Raw genomic sequence first — 21,130 nt, 5'->3', positions numbered from 1 at the left:
AGTGGAGCAAGCTTGTGCTGCTGCAGTCTATGCTGCATCTATGCAGTGGATAAAAAAGGGCAGTAGTGTTCAGTGGAGTCACTCTGGCATATTTCACCAAAGGTAGAAGCACTAGTAAATGTGTCTTACAACACAGAATGTCTCTTGCATTGATAGAGGATGAATTAATTGCTGTCCTTCTCTAATACATTTGGCCATCCTATGAACATGTAATTCATTATGTAGCCCAATCTGCTATACCATGGCAAAACAAGTAGGAAAGATCAAAACTTCAAGGCAGCGAGAGGGAAAATGTTAACAAGTGGGACTGCAGGTCAGGGTAACACAGGAATTCCAGCTCCTGCAAAATCCAGGATAGAAACCTTGCAAAAGAATGTATCTCGCCAATGGTCTGAACTCGGTGAAGGCTCTCGGTAAGGTCCTCAGTGTTTGGGACCCATATATGATACTAGGGATGTTAAATATCGGTTAACTGAATAGTCGAATAATCTCATGAATTCTTATTGGTTACTCGACTATTCTATAGTCCCTGTGAACTGGCTGCCTGTCACCTGTGCTGCTGCCTATGATACAGGGGTGGCAGCAGCCCCTTTCGCAGGTCAGGGGGAGGCGGTCTGAGCTCCTGGACCCGGCATGAGCCAGAACTGAGACAGGCTGCCTGCCCACCTACCTCCTAATACAGGCCGTCCTTGCTATAGGTCCAAGATACATTCCGAAAAACTCAGACTTATAGTGAAACAACTTAAAGCGGGGAATTTTTTCCCCATGGCTGACTTCCATTTGTGCAAATTGGGTTTTTTTCCCATGGTTTAAGAGTGGGGAATGGGAGGACTTACAAAGCATCTGTTCCTACAAGCGTCAAAGACTTAAGTGTGGAACGGATGTATACTGGGGCGACTTATAGCAGGGATGACCTGTAACATTTTACATGCAGAGCCACAACGAGGAAGGAGATAGGTTGCTGGCTAGCCTTCTAAAAAATGTATTGGCAGGAGGTGAGGAGGGATACGTGTAGTCTGTAGCATTAACCTATAAGCTTTTGCTTACCAGTTAATCGACTATACCATTACATCCCTATATGATACATCAGAGATCTACTCTCCAATTAAAAGTCAACAAAGACAGCTCCGATTAAAAGTCAACAAAAACAACTGTGCTTCTCTGAGAGAGTTCAACTAATTGTGCCCAGGATGAAGTTTGGGAGACCAGATAAGAATACCTTCTTAACCAAGAGGCCCTAACCGGGGAATGAGTACAGCAAGAGAGAAGACTGAAAGGACAACTGACTCCTATCAAAGCATGTTGCAAAACTCACAGGAAAAGCACAAAAGCCTTCTCTCTACAAACAAAACTAAGGAATCACAGAGAAAAGAGAGAGGGAGATGTCTGGTGGGGAGGAGAAGGAAAAGGGGGGAAAAAGAATAAACTAAATTGTTAAATCTAGGCAAGTCAAAGATCAGAATCTATTGTGGACAACTTTGTTACTGTATTCAGCTCTACCTATCTAATGGCAGCCTAAAATCAGTCATCAGATGGACTAGCCAGAGCAGGGATTGTGGGACACTTGTGTCCTTAATGTAATATTCATTAATCATTGCTCTATCTGAGGACAGACTTGTTTTTGACCAGGCTCTCCCATGTTGTTAAACGAATCTTGCATTAAATGGTGAGGCGTCTCCTTCCTCATATTAAAAAGTTGCATCCTGACACAGTTTGAGTTTTTTTTAAGTCCCCTAGAACAGATCTCAAGAAGTCCAAGGTTTCTAGCATGTAAAACTCAATGTTCTGACGCCTGCCAGTGCTACAGACATTTTTTTAAAAATGTGAAAGAATAAATGAAGTGTCTGATAATTCCTAGCAGTATGCAGGAATCATTCTGACAATAAAGACTCATATTATACTCTCTTAGTGCCTGGGGTTTTAATTTAACACATCAATGAAAAGGCAGCATTTAAAAGTAGGAAAAAACCCCAGCAGGACTTGCTTTTATTAGTGCAATTTGTAAGAAATTAGAACATTTAATGAGAAAATCGTTAAGCATGAAAAAATGGACTGACTTAACTTGTGTGGAGTTTAAATAGTGAGGTTTCATTTTAGTTAGTTGTTGGTAAAATAAATAAAAAAAAATCCTGTGAGCATACTATGGAGGAGAGGAGTGAGATTTTTATGCATTTGAATTCAATGTTTTGTGCATCCGTCAAGCACTGTATAGAACCACCATACATATCCTCCTCTGTAGGTAGACATAATCGATTCAACAGCTATCAGGAGAGGGTGAGGTGCCTTTTGGTTTACAACTGTTGTTACTGCAGTTGTCATTTAAACACCACAGTACAAATCACCAATGGTAAATTAGACACCACTCTCTACAGAAAACCCACTGACTCCTACAGTTACCTACAAGCCTCCAGCTCCCATCCAGGACACACCATACAATCCATCGTCTATAACCAAGCCCTTAGATACAATCACATTTGCTCTAATCCCACTGACAGAGACCAGAAACTTCAGGATCTCTACCAAGCATTTTTAAACCTCAATTACCCACCCGGAGAAATAAAAAAACAAATTGAAAGAGCCAAACGAATACCCAGAAACCATCTACTTCAAGACAGACCCAAGAAAACCAACAATAGAACACCACTTGTCATCACCTCTAGCCCCCACCTTAAACCTGTCCAACGCATTATCAATAAACTACAACCTATACAGGAACAGGATACTACACTCAGAAAGGCTCTGGGAGACAGACCCATAGTCTCCTATAGACAACTGCCTAACCTCAAGAAGATTCTTATCAACAACCACAGGACATACCACACTAATACCAACCCTGGAACTTTCCCTTGTAACAAACCCCAGTGCCAGCTTTGTCCACGTATTTACTCTGCTGACACCATTATTGGACCTAACCATGCCAGTTGCAAGATCAAGAACACATATTCCTGTTCATCCAGAAATATAATTTATGCCATCATGTGCCTAAAGTGTCCGTGCGCTATGTACATTGGACATACTTCTCAGACACTTTGCCAAAGAATCAATGCACACAAAACAGACAAAAGACTCTCTCACAGAGAGAAAGCTGTTGCTTGCCATTTCAGCCAGACTGACCATTCTCTCAATGACCTTAAAACATGCATATTGCTTCAAAGAGACTTTACCTCCAGACTTCAACGAGAAGCTTCTGAATTGTCATTCATGCTTAAATTTGACACTTTATGTATGGGTCTCAACAAAGACTCTAATTATCTCACCCATTACAAAGATAGCTTCTCCTATTATCATCCCTATGTCATTACCTCACAGACACTAACCTTCCCCCTTCTGTTCTAAAATTTGATTTGTCAATTTAACATGCGTTCATTTTTTTGATTGTATCACTTTGGTATATATGGTTGTGCCAATTTTCTTCCACATATTGATCTGAGGAAGAGGGTCTGGCCCACGAAAGCTCATCACTTAATAAACCATCTTGTTAGTCTTTAAAGTGCTACATAGTTCTGTCTTTTGTTTCAACTAGACCAGACTAATACAGCTGTATCTCTGTCATTTAAACTAAGTTCAAGTGATTGTTTCGCAGATCATGAAACCAGTGGCTAGTTGCATTCATGCTTTAAAGTCAGAATAAGAATGGTAGAGCAGAAGACTACAGATTCAGTAATTCGGGAATCTTCTGTATTTCTTTGACCCAAACTTACCAGTATGTCTACCTATCCTACCCTTCTTGACTTTTCCCCACAGGGCTCTAGCTCGGTGGCTCTTAGCCAGAGGTCTGGGGTCAATGAGCAGGTTTCAGGGGGTTCTTCAAAATTTCCCCGTAAGAAGGACCAGCATTAGACTCACTGGAGCCCATGACAGAAGAACTAAGCCCAAGTTATGCCGTTCAGGGCTGAAGCCAGAGCCTGCGCCCCGTCACTCAAGGTTAAAGCCAATGCATGAGTAATTTAGGCCAGGTCTGTACTGGACCCAGAAGGTTGGCTTAAGGTATGCAACTCCAGCTACATAAATTAGGAAGCTGAAGTCGACATACCTTAAGCCAGGGCTAGTCAACACATGGCCCGTTTGTTTACGGCCCGTGGTGCAGTTTGGGTTTACACGGGGCTCAACATGTGGCCTGTGGATGAGATCCTTTGAACATGGCCTCCACTGGGAACACACTCCACAATGGTGAATCAATGTAATGGTCTTCTTTCGATATGCGTTTTAGTAGTTAAATTCCTGGGTTTTCATTTCTCATTAAAAGTGCTGTCACATGGGTGGAAATCTGGTCAGTACTGCATTTTATTAATATCGGCAGAACTGACTTCAGTGGGGCCTGTGTGTTGTGCAGTCTTGCCTTCATCTTTGTATTCATGCCCGTCAGTGTGAAAGAAGCTATTTGCATGTATATTTCTGTTTAAGTTGCCGCCCTCAGCATGTGCTGTGAGTATCATTGTGGCTCCCGGGGCTTCCAAAGTTGAGTAGCCCTGCCTTAAGCTGAGCTTGGCGTGATCTCCACAACGGGAGGTCGTTGGGAGCAAAAGCTCCCGTCAACTTCCCTTACTCCTTGTGAATCGAGGCATACCGGTGCCAACCAGGGACATCCTCAGTGTTCGATTTAGCAGGTCCTTACTAGACCTGCTAAGTCGAATGCTAGAAGATTGATCTCCAGCGCAGTAATTATAAACGTAGCCTTAGCTTCATGGTTCACTTGCTGCCCCCTAGTGCTAGCCCTCGCTTTTAGTCTACTGAATATGCAGAAAAAACTGTTGTGCCGCAGTAGGGAATTTATATAGCATGCTGGGGGGTGGCCAAGTTATTCCACCAAAAAAAATTGAAAATCCCTGCTCTAGCTGACCTCTGAAACACCTTAGGGCTGGTGTTCAGTGCTTTGATGAGCTAATCCAATGATACCATGTGTGGTTACATAACTATCTTATGTCTACTGCATGTTAGAGAGCTAGGGAAAAATCCTTCCTTGCCATTAGAGGGACTGGGGTATGCATCACAATTAAGGAGAGAGAATAATTTATTGGATTATGCCCGGTAGTTCTCATGGTGTGCTGAGTGTTGTCTAAATAAAGAAGTCCTGAAGAGCTCACAGTCTAAAGATAGACAAGTAAAGAGAATGGAGGGAGAGGGAGAGAAGAGAAGCAACTAATATATGATTACTAGCTGGAGGTACCCGGCGTTGCTCGGTCCCGCTCCCCGCCGGCCGATTTGCTTCCCCCCCTAGCCCTGATTCCTGCTGGCTGGTTCTCCTCCTCCCGCTCTCCCCCTGCCAGCCCCGCTCCCGTCAGCCGCCCCCAACCCTGAGCTCCCCTGACCAGCTCTGCTTCCTGCCCGCTGCCCCCCAATCTCTCCCGGCCAGCTCCGCTGCCCCTGACCTGCCCCCCATCAGCTCTGCTTACTGCTGGCTGCCCCTCCCCCGATCTCCCCTGTCCAGCCCTCCCCCCCCCCCGTTCCCCTCCGCCAGCTCTGCTTCCCGCCCCTACCCTCCCTTCCTCCTGGGCAGCTCTGCTCCCCTACTGGCCGGTTCCTCCTCCTGCCCCTGATCAAGTGTGTCCGTTTTTTTTTTTTTAAGACTACCTGGTAACCGTAGCCGCAGGGGGCAGGGTGGGTACCCGAGCCGTTGTGCATGTGGGGGTGGGGCAAGTCTCGGACGGCATTGGAGGACGCAGGCGGCGGCCACATGACCTAGAGTGGGCGGGGCTGCCCCTGCAGCGCAGCTGGTTATTTTTTATTTTTACAGGTTGAGATCGGGCCCAATCAGGTCTAAAAGTACTTAAAACCTTCTCCTGGAGGAAAGGTTATCCCTTGGAAAGTTTGGTTGTGCTAGGTAGTGTGCAAGTTATTAGAGCACAAACATTCTCCTTTCTATATTAGATTCTAACAACAAAAAAAGTGGAAACAGGAGATGGTAGTTACATTTCTTAAATCCATTTCTAATCTAATAGTATGCTTGGACTGTGATTTCCTGAAAGCACCTGTAAAAATATTTTATATGTTCTCAATTCTAGTAGACTTTTGGAGTAACTCGTGATGGGGTCTGTATAATAACCACTCCAGTCATGATGGTCTTTATTAGCTAGTAATGGAAATTATGGAAGCATTATTATTTGCTTGAGTTATTACCCCAAGTTGCAATGGATGGGGACTTGCAGTGCTTCAGAAGAGTGAACCTCACTTATGATAAACAAGCCTTGAAGTACAATATTACTGAGTAATTCGGTCCACGTAGAATGCGTGTGTGACTTGGGCTATTGTATTTGCCTTTTAGTTTCATTCGTGTTATAGAAGAAATCTGAAATGCTGCAGAATTTGAAAATTTAATAACTTATCCACTTCTGGTATTTTGTACATCACGGCCTTATGTAATTAACAGTATTATAGTAAAATGCAGAAGTTTGCCAAATGAGCATAAGCTAACCAGAAGAGCAAAACTGTACCGTGATGTGAGCCTTTTCTAAATGTACCCAAAGGGACATCCTTTGCAATGCTATCCTAGGTCTGACCTGTTCTCCATTTCTGTAGGGAATGAATAGGCATCCTCACCAGTACTTCTCTGAGGTGTGTGTGTGTGTGTGTGTGTGTGTGCATGCAGCAGATGAAGTTGGGCAAATAACCATTAAGCAAGTAAAAGAACAAAATGTAGGAGAATACTCTGGACTTCATTTTTTGGTCATTTTACTTTTTGCATTTGCACTTTTTTCAGTGTGTTTTATCACTGCCTTTTGAGTCACTCAGCAGTGAGGATACAATTAGTAATGTCGCCTTCCCTCTCCCTTTCTCTCTTGCGCAATTTACGTAAATGTTCATATATAGACCTGCATCTTCCCTGCTATTGTTTATACTACGTCCCACTAGGCAGAATGATTAAGATGACTGTACTGAGGCCTAAAATATATTCTGAAGGCCCTGGTAATCAGGTATTAGCATCCACACACGAGGGTCTCACAACCAGAGATTATTCGGTTGCTTCAGCTATGACATTATGCCATTTACTGAAAACCAGATGCTCTCATTGAAATGTCTGCCTTTCATAGGTGGCTAGGTGCTCTAAATAATTCTGCTGCCCACCAAACAAGCAGGATCAGTGCTTGTTTTCCTGATCCCTTATAAATTCTCCTGCCTCAACCATGTTGGGATTTGTTACAGATTTTGTGGACTAAATGATTATTTTCTGTAGCTAAGAGTAGGGGTTCCATTATTGGGTGAGATGAGCATCTTGATGCAACACAGATATGATTGACTGATATACCAATAGATCTGCTTATAATTACAGAACAGGCTGCAGGAGAAACAAGGACAGTACAGCTAGTTAAACAGAAGGATTTTCTTCCTTCTGAAAGCATGCATCTCCTGTGTTTGTCTTCCAGTGAGCCGGCAGCTGGCAAACCGCATTGAACAGTTTTTGGAAACTAAAGGTTTACAGTACTACATGAAGAGTATCAACTGCATTAGAGTTTTCAGAGAGGAGGCCATTAAGGTAACGGTAAAATGTGAAAACTCTACTGTATATCAAATGTCAGAGCAAGATGTGCAGATCTACTACGTTAAAAATTTCAACAATTGTGATCTGAGTCAATTATAGCACACTGGAAATTGTAAAATGATTTGAATGTTGTTTCAGTCCTTTGGGGATGGAGTAAGGACTGAAATGTGAAAAAACAATACCTGTGACCTAGTTGTTGAAAAGGCGAAATGTGCCGTCCTCCAAATATCATCTTAAGCAAAACTACAGGCAGTCCCCGGGTTACGTACAAGATAGGGACTGTAGGTTTGTTCTTAAGTTGAATCTGTATGCAAGTCAGAACTGGCGTCAGCCGCTGCTGAAACTGATCAGTTTCAACCGCGGCTGAATCTGGACGCCAGTTCTGATTTACATACAGATTCAACTTAAGAAACCCAGGCGTCCCCAAGTCAGCTGCTGCTGAAACTGATCAGCGGCTGATTCCAGGAAGCCTGGGGCAGAGCAACTCTGCCTCCGGCTTCCTGTAGTCATCTGCTGGTCAGTTTCAGCAGCGGCTGACTTGGGGACGCCTGGGGCAGAGCAGCTGGAGTGCTGCTGGGTTGCTTCAGTAGCGCGGCTCCTTGGCGCTACTGGAGCAACCCAGCAGCACCCCAGCTGCTCTGCCCCAGGCGTCCTGATTCAGCCGCTGCTGAAACTGACCAGCAGCAACTGAATCAGGACGCCTGGGGCAGAGCAGCTGGGGTGCTGCCGGGTTGGTCCGGAGCGGCGCTGCAGGACCAACCCGGCAGCCCCCAGCTGCTCTACCCCAGGGGTAGGCAAGAAAAGCCTGGTCTGCTGGGGAGGGGGGCACTAGCTGCACCCCCCCCAGCAGACCAGGGAGACGGGGGTGGCGGGACCGCCCAAGTCCTCCACGGCTTTGCTCTGTCTCCCTGGTCTGCTGACCTGGGAGACGCGGAGCAAAGCCGCAGAGCACGCGGGCAGCAGGACAGTCCAGGCTCGCCGCGGCTGTCCCACTGCTGGCGTGCTCCACGGCTTTGCTCCCTGTCTCCCTGCAGATCAGGGAGACGGGGAGCAGCTTTTCTCGCCCCGGAGGACGGGGGCGGCGGACCGCGGCGCATCTGGGCGTCCCGCCGCTCCCGTCCTCCGGGGTGAGAAAAGCCCCGTTCGTAACTGCGGATCCGACATAAGTCGGATCCGTGTAACTCGAGAACTGCCTGCAGTCACCAAGGATCTGCGCAGCTTTGTGAAATGCAGTTTCTTTTGTGATGCCCTGCACATTACACATGGGTTCTAGTGGTGCTAGATGAATGTGCAGTGGTTTGGAATGTATTTTTTCCTGTTTCCCATGTTAGATGTCTTTATGATGCATTAACATTACAGTTCTTTTGGTATTAAGGTCATTTTATTTTTCTGTGTTTCCTTTGTTTTTTCAGCTGTCAGAGGTGCAGTGCTTTAATGATTTTTTGCGGGACCTGAAAGAAAAGGTGGAAGATAAAACCTTGGCTGATTTCTGGGAGATTCTGATACAAGGTACGATGAGAATTGACTCTCCCTTCACACCTTCTGCACAGTTTTTCTTCAAATGGTAAATTGTATGAGAGGGATCTACACGTTAGCAGCTAGACACTGACAATGCACACATATCAGCGTTTTTAATGTACAGTAGACTTCTGATAATCTGGCACCTTTTGGACCAAGGTGGTGCCGGATTATCAGATTTGCCGGAGAAGCAGGAGGTCCGGTACAGCTGCACGGCTTAACAGCTGGCCAGGACACAATCTCCCTCTCTCTCCCCTCCCCTTTCCTCTTCCTGTCTCTCTCCTCCTGCTGTAACCTGATCCTCCTCCCCCTCCCTTCCCGTTTCCCCTTCACTGAAGCAAAATGCTCTTCTCCATACTGTAACACGATCCCACTCTTCCCTCCCCCCCCAACCTTGTGCTCCCTCTGGTTACAGCCAGCACCTGTGCTGAGTGGCAGGCTTTTTAATCAGCTGGTCAGGAGCGCTTGGCATTTTGATGCCGGAGTATCGGGATGCCGGACTATCGGACTATCAGAGTTTTACTGTAGATAGTTCTTGCATACCATGTAAAACTCATCTTTCACTACTATATAGCTTCATTTTTCAGTGGTTTCATATAAACAGTATTTCAAAATGGTATTCCAAGTTAAAATCAGTTACAATGATAAATTGATAGCACAGCGAGAGAAATTGAACAGTTTAAGGCAAGGAAAAGAAGAAAATAAGTGGAAAGCTGGTGCACTGGAGAGAGTGAGAGGAAGGCTCTCCCATATGATAGAAGCTGCAAAGAAGACTCCCGCACAAAGTAATCCATGACCTAGTCCAGTGATGTGAGAGTGACCCGGAGGAAGGGAACCTGTGGTAACATGACGTACTGATGAGTAAACTGAGGAGGAAGGTTGCATAGAGAGACTAGGAACACTAGTTTTATTAGCATGAAAAACCGGACTCTCTAAATTTTTTCCCTTGCATGAATGCTTATGAAAATATACTTTAAATGCACAGTTGCCTCTTTTCTTTCTATGTACAGTAATATGTACATTGCTTTTGCATAGCACCTTTAATTCATTGCCTCCAAACTACAGATAGAGGCAATTTCACCCATAGCTTACGACACCACACAAAGAATATTATGTCCAGTTGAAACTTTGGGGGAAACAGCCTGGAGGGAGTTTAATAGCCACATCATAAACCTTTAAAAATGTTGGGTTCATAATGGAAATTTGGCCCAACCAAAGTCATGCTGATATGTTCTGTTGTAATAGTTTACAGATGATACTAATGAGAATTGTCAGCAACATGAACAGTTTTGAGGGGAAGAAGAATTTACAAATACAAGCTGCGCTATCTGAGATTTGCATATAGGGAATGGCTGTTTCACTTTGCTTAGAGGAAGTGTTTTATGCATGATCTGTCTTCTAAACATTGTTTTGTATGGCAGAAATGAACTTAGATTAGAAGTTGGAGAGTATGCTGTATATTATTTGAAATATAATTTTCATAGATTTCATATTTGAGCTATGATTTCAGTATCACATTAATTTGATTGTCATTATATATGTCCAGTTACTTAAATGGATGCCTCCAATAATGTATTAATATTAATTGTACTTGTGGGTCATGACAGTTAACTCATGAAAACTATGTCCTTTTAATATGAGAAGTATTTTTTTTATTTTTGTCAGTGATGACACATTTAGAAGTTTGAATTTGCAACACTTTCCATTTTTAACATAGAGTGTCTTTCAGGTAAAGCTTTATACTGATCTTTTTGTGATTTGATTTTCCTCAGATGGAATTTCTTTGATCACCAAAGATGAAGCAGAAGGTAGTTCAGTGACAAGTGAGGAAGCCAAAAAGGTATTACTTTTAAATTCTTACATATCTATATGAAGTCTTTGCTATTCCAAAAAAGAAATTTTCTTATATGGATGAACTGTTAAGTGAATTAAATAGGGCTTGGATGAATGGAATCCTAACATAAGAACGGCCGTACTGGGTCAGACCAAAGGTCCTTCTAGCCCAGTATCCTGTCTACCGACAGTGTCCAACACCAGGTGCCCCAGAGAGGGTGGACCGAAGACAATGATCAAGCGATTTGTCTCCTGCCATCTCTCTCCAGCCTCTGAAAAACAGAGGCCAAGGACACCATTTTATCCCCTTGCTAATAGCCTTCTATGGACCTAACTTCCATGAAATTATCTAGCTTCCCTTTAAACTCTATTATAGTCCTAGCCTTCACAGCCTCCTCTGGCAAGGAGTTCCACAGGTTGACTACACGCTGTGTGAAGAAGAACTTTCTTTTATTGGTTTTAAACCTGCTACCCATTAATTTCATTTGGTGACCTCTAGTTCTTCTATTTAGGGAACTAATAAATAACCTTTCTTTATCGGCTCTCTCCACACCACTCATGCTTTTATATACCTCTATCGTATCCCCCCTCAGTCTCCTCTTTTCTAAACTGAAAAGTCCCAGTCGCTTTCACCTCTCCTCATATGGGACCCGCTCCAAACCCCTAATCATTTTAGTTGCCCTTTTCTGAACCCTTTCCAAGGCCAAAATATCTTTTTTGAGGTGAGGAGACCACATCTGTACACAGTATTCAAGATGTGGGCGTACCATAGTTTTATACAGGGGCAGTAAGATATTCTGTGTCTTATTTTCTATCCCTTTCCTAATAATTCCTAGCAACCTATTTGCCTTTTTGCCCGCCGCTGCACACTGCGTGGAAGTTTTCAGAGAACTGTACACGATATCTCCAAGATCTCTTTCCTGATTTGTCGTAGCCAAATTAGCCCCCATCATACTGTACATATAGTTGGGGTTATTTTTCCCAATGTGTATTACTTTACACTTATCCACATTCAATTTCATTTGCCATTTTGCTGCCCAATCACTCAGTTTGGTGAGATCTTCTTGGAGTCCCTCACAGTCTGCTTCTGTCTTGACTATCCTAAACAGTTTGGTGTCATCCGCAAACTTTACTACCCCACTGCTTACCCCTTTCTCCAGATCATTTATGAATAAGTTGAAAAGGATTGGTTCCAGGACTAACCCTTGGGGTACACCACTATTTACCCCTCTCCAATCTGAAAATTTACCATTTATTCCTCCCCTTTGTTTCCTGTCTTTTAACCAGTTCGCAATCCAAGAAAGGACCTTCCCTCTTATCCCATGGCCATGTAATTTACACAAGAGCCTTTGGTGAGGGACCTTGTCAAAGGCTTTCTGAAAATCCAAGTATACTATATCTACTGGATTCCCCTTATCCGCATGCTTGTTAACCCATTCAAAGAACTCTAATAGATTAGTAAGACAGGATTTCCCTTTACAGAAACCATGTTGACTTTTGTCTAACAAATTATATTCTTCTACATGCTTCACAATTTTATTCTTTACTATTGTTTCGACTAATTTGCCCGATACTGAAGTTAGACTTACCGGTCTGTAATTGCCAGGATTGCCTCTAGAGCCCTTTTTAAATATTGGTGTCATGTTGGCTACCTTCCAGTCATTAGGTATGGAAGCCGATTTAAAGGATAGGTTACAAGCCACAGATAATAGCTCAGCAATTTCCCATTTGAGTTCTTTTAGAACCCTTGGATGAATGCCATCCGGTCCCGGAGATTTGTTAACATTAAGTTTTTCTATTTGTTCCAAAACCTCCTCTAATGACACTTCAATCCGGGACAGTTCCTCAGATTCATCACCCACAAAGGACGGTGCAGATTCGGGAATCTCCCCAACGTCCTCAGCCGTAAAGACTGAAGCAAAGAAATCATTTAGTTTCTCCGCAATGGCTTTATCGTCCTTGATTGCTCCTTTTATAGCTCGATCATCTAGGGGACCCACAGGTTTTTTAGCAGGCTTCCTGCTTCTAATGTACTTAAAAAATATTTTGTTATTTCTTTTGGAATTTTTGGCTAGCTGTTCCTCAAAATCTTTTTTGCTTTTCTTATTACATGTTTACACTTGATTTGACAGTGTTTATGTTCCTTTCTATTTATCTCACTAGGATTGGACTTCCAATTCTTAAAAGATACCTTTTTGTCCCTCACTGCTTCTTTTACATGGCGGTTAAGCCATGGTGACACTGTTTTAGGTCTCTTGCTATGTTTTTTAATTTGGGATATACATTTAAGTTGGGCCTCTATTATGGTGTCTTTAAAAAGTTTCCATGCAGCTTTCAGGGATTTGGCTCTAGTCTCTGTGCCTTTTAATTTCTGTTTAACTAACCTCCTCATTTTTGTGTAATTCCCCTTTTTGAAATTAAATGCCAGGGTGCTGGACTGCTGAGGTGTTCTTCCCACCACAGGAATGTTGAATATTATTATATTATGGTCACTATTCCCAAGCGGTCCTGTAACGGTTATTTCGTGGACCTGATCCTGCACTCCACTCAGGACTAAACCATAAAAATGAAGAGGTCCTAACTCGGGGAAAATTCTCCCTTAATACGCCCTGTATTATATTGTTTCATGCTGCCTGCAGGTGGGGCATATTATTGTTTAGACATATTTTCCAGACAAACCATTTCAGGAGCTCAGTTTAGTGTAGTGGCAACAGGCTGTTAGTATATGCAGGAATACTGTTGGCTCCTGACTTTTCATTAGAATGATGTTTTCCTCGATATGGGAGAAGTGCAATCTAGTCACTAGAACACGGGTGTGGAAATCAGGGACTTCTGAGGTCTAACCCCAGCCCTGAATTCTGCATCCGTGGCCAAGTCGCAACCTCTGTGCCTCAGTTTCCACTTCTATAATCAGTGCACAATAGCACGCTCAACACAAAAGGGGCGACATGTTTGAAGGTGTTCCTTGCGGGTAACAATACTGACAGCAATGGGGGTGCAAAGTACTGTAGTTAGCATAAGGAATAGAATGGGGCACGCAGAGCAGCCTTTTCCCCAGTGAAGGCAGAAAGGCAGATTCAAGGGAGACAAGATACAGTGGTGGCTGAATCGAGAACTATTTTTATATTTGTCTTACAGAAGATGAACACAAATCCATATACCCAGCTGGCAGGCATGGTTTAAATATAGCTTAAGAGGAAGAAGGCTTTTGTGTACAGATTCTGCTGTTGAAACCACTAACCATGTGAGCTTGAAAGCACCTCTCCTAAAAAGAGAACTCTTCTTTGCTCCCACAAAACTCAAGCTTTGTACTCTTAACCGGCAGGGTGGTTGTCACTTTGGAATGTTTAGTGAATAGGTGAAAGGTTGTAGTCCGGAGTCTATTATCCCTTTTCATCTGAATCAGCTTTGGAAATGCACGTGCACCTTAAGATGACCTTGGCATGTCCACAACTCACTTAACATGAGAAAAAACACAGAAAAATTGATAAAAGGCAGGGGGGGGAAGGTCAATAAAATGCCATGATACTATAACGAAATAGCAACATTGTATATATCGAAACTAACGTACAGATTAGAGTTGTGAGAGCTGTCACAAAATTGTTCAGCAAGGATGGGGCCATGGCTGTTTCTGGTCATACATAATTATGCAAACTATCTTTCTCTTCCCAGCAGCATGTACCAAGATAGGTGGCATTTAGTTATTAGTTACTTAAACATTTCACTTCCAAAATAATTCATGATCTAGAACAGGGGCTGGAGCACATGACCTATGAGGAGAGGCTGAGGGAGTTGGGTCTGTTTAGTCTGCAAAAGCGAAGAGTGAGGGGGGATTTGATAGCAGCCTTCAACTTCCTGAAGGGAGGTTCCGAAGAGGATGGAGAAAGGCTGTTCTCAGTAGTGACAGATGGCAGAACAAGGAGCAATGGTCTCAAGTTGTGGTGGGAGAGGTCCAGGTTGGATATTAGGAAAAACTTTTCCACTAGGAGAGTGGTGAAGCACTGGAATGTGTTACCTAGGGAAGTAGTGGAGTCTCCATCCCTAGCTGTGTTTACGTCTCGGCTTGACAAAGGCCTGGCTGGGTTGATTTAGTTGGGATGGTCCTGCCTAGAGCAGGGGGCTGGACTTGATGACCTTCTGAGGTCTCTTCCAACTCTATGGTTCTGTGATTCTATGAACAGGGCTACTTAACACGCGGTCCCCAGGCCATTTGTTTGTGGCCCACGGTGCAGTTTGGGTTTATGTGGGGTTCAACACATGGCCTGCAGGTGGGATCCATTGAACATGGCCTCCACTGGGAACACGCTCTACAATGGCGAGTCAGTATAATGGTCTTCTGTTGATATGCATTTTAGTAATTAAATTCCTGGACTCTCATTAAAAGTGCTGTCATATGGGTGGAAGTCGGGTAGATATTACATTTTATTAATATCAGCAGAACTGACTTAAATGCATGCCCATCAGTGTGAAAAGCTATTTACGTATATTTGCATTTAAGTTGCGGCCCTCAGTATGTGCTGTGAGTATCGTTGTGGCCCCCGGGGCTTCCAAAGTTGAGTAGCCCTGATCTAGAAAAAAATCAACCCTAATGTCCACACTATATGCTACATGAAATTACTTTTCAGTTCTTCAAGTCCTCTCTATGCTAACTGTGGTAGGGTCAAGTTAGAGGGATACAAAAAAAAAAGTAATGGGAGGGAGGTATATTAGCTTCAGACTGAGAAAAATCTCTGTTCCCAGGATAAATGGCAGGGGCTAGTCTAGAATCAACAGAGTCAATCAGAGCATTTAAGCACCTGGAGCTAGTTGAGTGGTCCTGCAGAGTCAGGTGAGCTTGTGCTAATTAGAACACCTGGGGCCAATTAAAGAACCAGTTGAGACGGGTTTAAAAAGAGCTTCCCTGCAGGGCGTACAAGTAGCTGAGAGGACAGAGAAAAGCGCTGCTGGGTGCAGGAGGAAACAGGCACCGAGTGGGTACTGGGAGGACGAGCCTGAGAGAAGGAAGGTGCTGGGGATGGTATAGGGAAGTAGCCATAGGGGTTTTGTAGCTGTCTCGCAGCTGGTATTAGAGCCCCTCATAGGCAGCTGCTATTACAGGGCTCTGGGCTGGAACCCGGACTAGAGGGTGGGCTCGGGTTCCCCTCACACCCACTTCCCCATCTCCAGCCCTGTATTCTTTGGGAGTCCACCGAGACTGTGAAGTTTATACCTTATGCTGGCCGATGATGAGAGACTCTCAGCAAACAGCAAGCTGATGCCCTTGGTGTGGTGCCCAAATTGAGAGCTGCAGTGAGCCTCTGGGGCAAGTAAATCAGCCTGAAAGAGCAGGACCCACCAAGTTTTGAGTAGGAACCTTGTCACATAACACAAAAAGCACAGCAAGAAACCACTGGGTGAAACACTGAGCTTGCAGTGGCTGTACAATATGTGCATCCTTACATACATAACACAGATGCAAAGCCTGCTTGTGGCTTCCCATCTAAATGAGGGAGAAACCTGTGTAGACTAAACTCGGATCTGGCTGCCCTGGTGCGCTGCAACTTACCATCATCCTACAGTCCGCTCTGATGGGCACGCTGAATTTTGTAGTACATTCTGCCTCACAAGCAGTTCAGACTCCTTGTTTCACTGAATGAGACAGTATTTTGGAGGAGCAGGAAAAGCAGAGAGCTTCACTCATGAAAATAATCCATTGGTCTGTGGCTGATAGGCCATGAGTTCAGGTCTCACTTCTGTTCATTGATGCACTTCAGCCTTTCTAATAAGGATGGCCTCATATCCCTACCGTAGAAGGAAGGCAACTGTCATTCATTTCCCCTAATTTTTTAGGATACATTAGCTGAGACATTGCACAGTTCTGGCATAACTAGACATAGAATAAAGAGCAGAATTTGTAGTGCAGCAGAGCCAAGCCTCAGCCACACTATATTTCAGAATGAATGAGCCAAATCTATTTGCTTGGCTGTTGTGACTGTAACACTGCTGACCGCTAGACTGCATTCCCTTCAGAGGAGAATCTTGATTCCTCAGGTTCCAGGCATCTTATGTGAGGCCCTTTTCCTGCAGGGGCATTTTCCCCACCACTAACCAATTATAAAACCAGTTCATTTGATTCACACACTGAGAAAAATTTCCTTTGAAACAAATGTTATAGTTAAAAACCACCAATGTCAGTTATGTTACAACATGCAACAAAATACAGGTGTTCCATGGTTCAGTAATTTATCATATATTTTGATTGCTTATGTCTCACAGTGGTAAGTTTAAAGATAGAGAGATATGCTACCAATGCTGTACCTTGTTTTAAAGCAAGACCACAGAAACCTCTATTCAGAAATACTTGATACTGTGTGATTGTGGCTTCAGAAGTCTCAGAATACACTACAGGTTGAACCTCTCTGGTCCAGCTTGATTTTAGTTAGCTGGATGTCCACTTATCATGGGTGTGACCAAGTTTGCTGTGGTCCCATAACACTTGTTTACAGCCACCAGTCCTGGCTCTCACTGTTCTGTGCTGTTATTTAGCTTTAATTTACCCCTAAATGTCTTCTAAGAGCATGCCTACATGGCAGAGCTAAACTTGAAATAAGCTACGCAACATGAGCTATGCTAATTGTGTAGCTTAAGTCGAAATAAGCTATTTTGGGCACTTTCTACACAGCAGTTATTTTGAGAGAGAGCACTCTTCCCCCAACTTCCCTTACTCCTCGTACAGTGAGGGTTACAGGAGTTGGAGCAAGAAGTCCTCCTGCTCGACATTATGACATTACATCAGAGTAATTGCTTGTGTGTAGACACGGACTAAATTATTTTGGAATTATGTTAGTTATTCTGAAAATAACGCTGTTGTGTAGACATAGCCTGAGTCCAGTAAGAAGTGGAAGTATTGGCAATGCTGCTAGACAGTATTGACCTTCTGTGGATTGGCATATTCTCTGCTTTGGCACCGGTCAAGTCCTGCGGGTGCTGGACTAGAATGGTTCAATCGGTAGTACAGCATCAGATGTAAGGCACATGCTGTACAAGGGAGAATATTAGAATAGGAGATGATTCCATGTAATGGCAGTGCCTTTGGGGTTCTTTTAGTTACATTATGTTGCTCTCGTGTATTTCCTTACGTTCCTTCATTGAGAAAAATGGTCTCATTGTCTAGTCTTTTCTATAATGATGCATATGGGAAGATACTCTTTTTAGAGCAAAGCGATGGTAAGTTAATAGATCAGACTTGCCAGGTGCTTTTTCTGGTTGCTTTCGGAAAGATAATGGATTTTGGCACAACTATTATATGTAATTTGTTTCAGCATAAATGCAAAACAGATCCTGTCAGAAAAAATCAATTGTAGATGTTTAGTACTTAATGGAAACTTAAAGCTTCAGTTTCTTGCTGAGCATATCTTCATCTCAGATTTCCTTAAATTGCAAGGTGTTATTGACACCTAATTTAGTGTAAAATGATCATTCTGAGAACCCTGAAGAAGTGTCCTACTTTCACAGATCCTAGCTGATGTCAATTAATTATGTAAAATGGAATTTGTTTGGGTGAGAAACCCCCTCCAAAGCTGACAGTATCCACCAGAAAGCAGGGTCAGGTGCTCTAGCCGGACAAGGAGGTTGGGAGCTCGCTTTGCCCCATTCTACGTGGCCCCCTGAAGCAGGAGCAGCCAGAGGGCTCCGCACATTGCCCCCGTCCCAAGTGCTAGCTTTGTAGCTGGGAACCATGGCCAATGGGAGCTGCAGGGGCAGTGCCTATGGACAGGACAGCGTGCAGAGCTGTGTGGCACAACCTCTGCCTGGGAGCTGGCAGGGAGACGCAATGCTGCTTCCAGGAGCTGCCTCACGTAAGCGCCACCTGGATCCTGCACCCCGCAGAGTCCCCCCACCAGCTGCCCCAGTCCTGATCCTCCTCCCGCCCTCTGAGTGCTTTGATCCCCATCTGGCCTGCACTTCTGCCCACCTAACTCCTCTTACCCATTCCCATCCCAAAATCTGCAGTCCCTGTCAGAGCCTCACCGGCCCTGGTACCCCAAATTAGCCCGTACCCTGATTTCCCTCCTGCACCCTGAACTCCTCAATTCTGGCCTCACCCCAGCTGGAGCCCTTACCCCTCCTGCACCTCAACCGCCAATTCTGTGAGCATTCGTGACCCTCTGTACAATTTCCATACCAAGATGTGGCTCTCAGGCCAAAAAGCTTGCGCACCCTGGGTATGTCTACACTGCATTCCTCTTTCGAGAGAGGAATGCAGATGCAGCGGAGTGAAATTGCAAATGAAGCGCAGATTTGAAGTTCCCGCGCTTCATTTGCACAATCGCGTCCGGGCGCTATTCGAAATACCCTATTTCGAAAAAAGAAACTCAGTCTAGATGCGGTTATTTTGAAAGAAAACCCTTCTGGGGTGTTTTAGAATTAGGTAGTTGAGAGAATGAGGAACTAGGTGGCCTCCTGGTTGGTAGCAGTATTCAGTAGGTAATAAAAGGCACAGGTAACTGTTGATATGCTATTATCCTTCCTCTTTCCAGAGCTCTGACTTAGGTTGTTGATGGAACATTTTGTGAAAAAACATTTTTGCTGCTTCTGAGGGTATGTCTATACTGCAGAGACTTTATCAGCATAGCTACATTGCCCTAGGTATGTGACTATAACCCTGTAGTGTAGACACAGTCTGTGTGCAAGGAAAGGGTTTATTGGTGTAGGAACACCACTTCCCTGTGCAATAGTAGTTCAGTTGATGGAAGCATTCTTCCATCAGCATTGCTAGTCTGTACTGGGGTTTAAGTTAACATAGTTGTTGGTCAGAAATGTGTCTTTTTTTTTTTTTTACACCCTGCTGATGTAGGTATTTTCACCTAGCTTTAAGTATAGGTCTTCACTGAGAAGTCTGATGAAGGAATGCCTAACATAGTGAATGCTAGTGGCAAGGGAGTAGGTTTAGAAGATAAAATAAAAAAAGAACAAGTTAAAAATCACTTAGAAAAGTTAGATGCCTGCAAGTCACCAGGGCCTGATGAAATGCATCCTAGAATACTCAAGGAGCTGATAGAGGAGGTATCTGAGCCTCTAGCTATCATCTTTGGAAAATCATGGGAGACAGGAGAGATTCCAGAGGACTGGAAAAGGGCAAATAGAGTGCCCATCTATAAAAAGGGAAATAAGAACAACCCAGGAAACTACAGACCAGTTAGTTTAACTTCTGTGTCAGGGAAGATAATGGAACAAGTAATTAAGGAAATCTTCTGTAAACACTTGGAAAGTGGCAAGTTGATAGGGAACAGCCAGCATGGATTTATAAAGAACAAATCATGTCAAACCAATCTGATAGCTTTCTTTAATAGGATAATGAGTCTTGTGGATAAGGGAGAAGTGGTGGATGTGGTATACCTAGACTTTAGTAAGACGTTTGATACGGTCTCACATGATATTCTTATCAATAAACTAGGTAAATACAACTTAGATGGGGCTACTATAAGGTGGGTGCATAACTGGCTGGATAACTGTACTCAGAGAGTAGTTATTAATGGTTCACAATCCTGCTGGAAAGGCATAACAAGTGGGGTTCCTCAGGGGTCTGTTTTGGGACTGGCTCTGTTCAATATCTTCATCAACGATTTAGATATTGGTATAGTAAGTACGCTTATTAAGTTTGCAGATGATACCAAGCTGGGAGGGGTTGCGACTAATCTGGAGAATAGGGTCATAACTCAAAATGACCTGGACAAATTGGAGAAATGGTCTGAGATAAATAGGATGAAGTTTAATAAAGACAAATGCAAAGTGCTCCACTTAGGAAGGAACAATCAGTTTCACACATACGGAATGGCAAGCGACGGTCTGGGAAGGAGTACGGCAGAAAGGGATCTAGGGGTTATAGTGGACCACAAGTTAAATATGAGTCAGCAGTGTGATGCTGTTGCAAAGAAAGCAAACGTGATTCTGGGATGTATTAACAGGTGTGTTGTGAGCAAGACACGAGAAGTCATTCTTCTGCTCTATTCTGCGCTGCTTAGGCCTCAGTTGGAGTATTGTGTCCAGTTCTGGCACCGCATTTAAAGAAAGATGTGGAGAAATTGGAGAGGTCCAGAGAAGAGCAACAAGAAAGATGAAAGGTCTAGAGAATATGACCTATGAAGGAAGGCTGAAAGAATTGGGTTTGTTTAGTTTAGAAAAGAGACGATTGAGGGGGGACATGATAGCAGTTTTCAGCTATCTAAAAGGGTGTAATAAGGATGAGGGAGAAAACTTGTTCATCTTGGCCTCTGAGGATAGAATAAGAAGCAATGGGCTTAAACTGCAGCAAGGGAGGTT

At 43.8% G+C, this 21,130-nt stretch overlaps 1 protein-coding gene across 1 annotated transcript in view; it reads left to right on the top strand.

The window, feature by feature from the left end:
• Nucleotides 1-21,130, top strand: part of XRCC5 (X-ray repair cross complementing 5) — a 91,815-nt gene that overhangs the window by 66,086 nt on the left and 4,599 nt on the right. Inside the window, exons 17-19 of the mRNA XM_075933031.1 lie at nt 7,362-7,471; nt 8,890-8,986; nt 10,768-10,835. Coding sequence (XP_075789146.1) covers nt 7,362-7,471; nt 8,890-8,986; nt 10,768-10,835 — 275 coding nt within the window. The remainder of the gene's footprint in view (nt 1-7,361; nt 7,472-8,889; nt 8,987-10,767; nt 10,836-21,130) is intronic.

The sequence above is a fragment of the Pelodiscus sinensis genome, chromosome 7 (assembly GCF_049634645.1).
Source record: "Pelodiscus sinensis isolate JC-2024 chromosome 7, ASM4963464v1, whole genome shotgun sequence".
Classification (NCBI taxonomy): Eukaryota; Metazoa; Chordata; order Testudines; family Trionychidae; genus Pelodiscus; species Pelodiscus sinensis.
The sequence above is the reverse complement of the archived record's forward strand: the minus strand, read 5'-3'. Positions and strand labels throughout refer to the sequence as shown.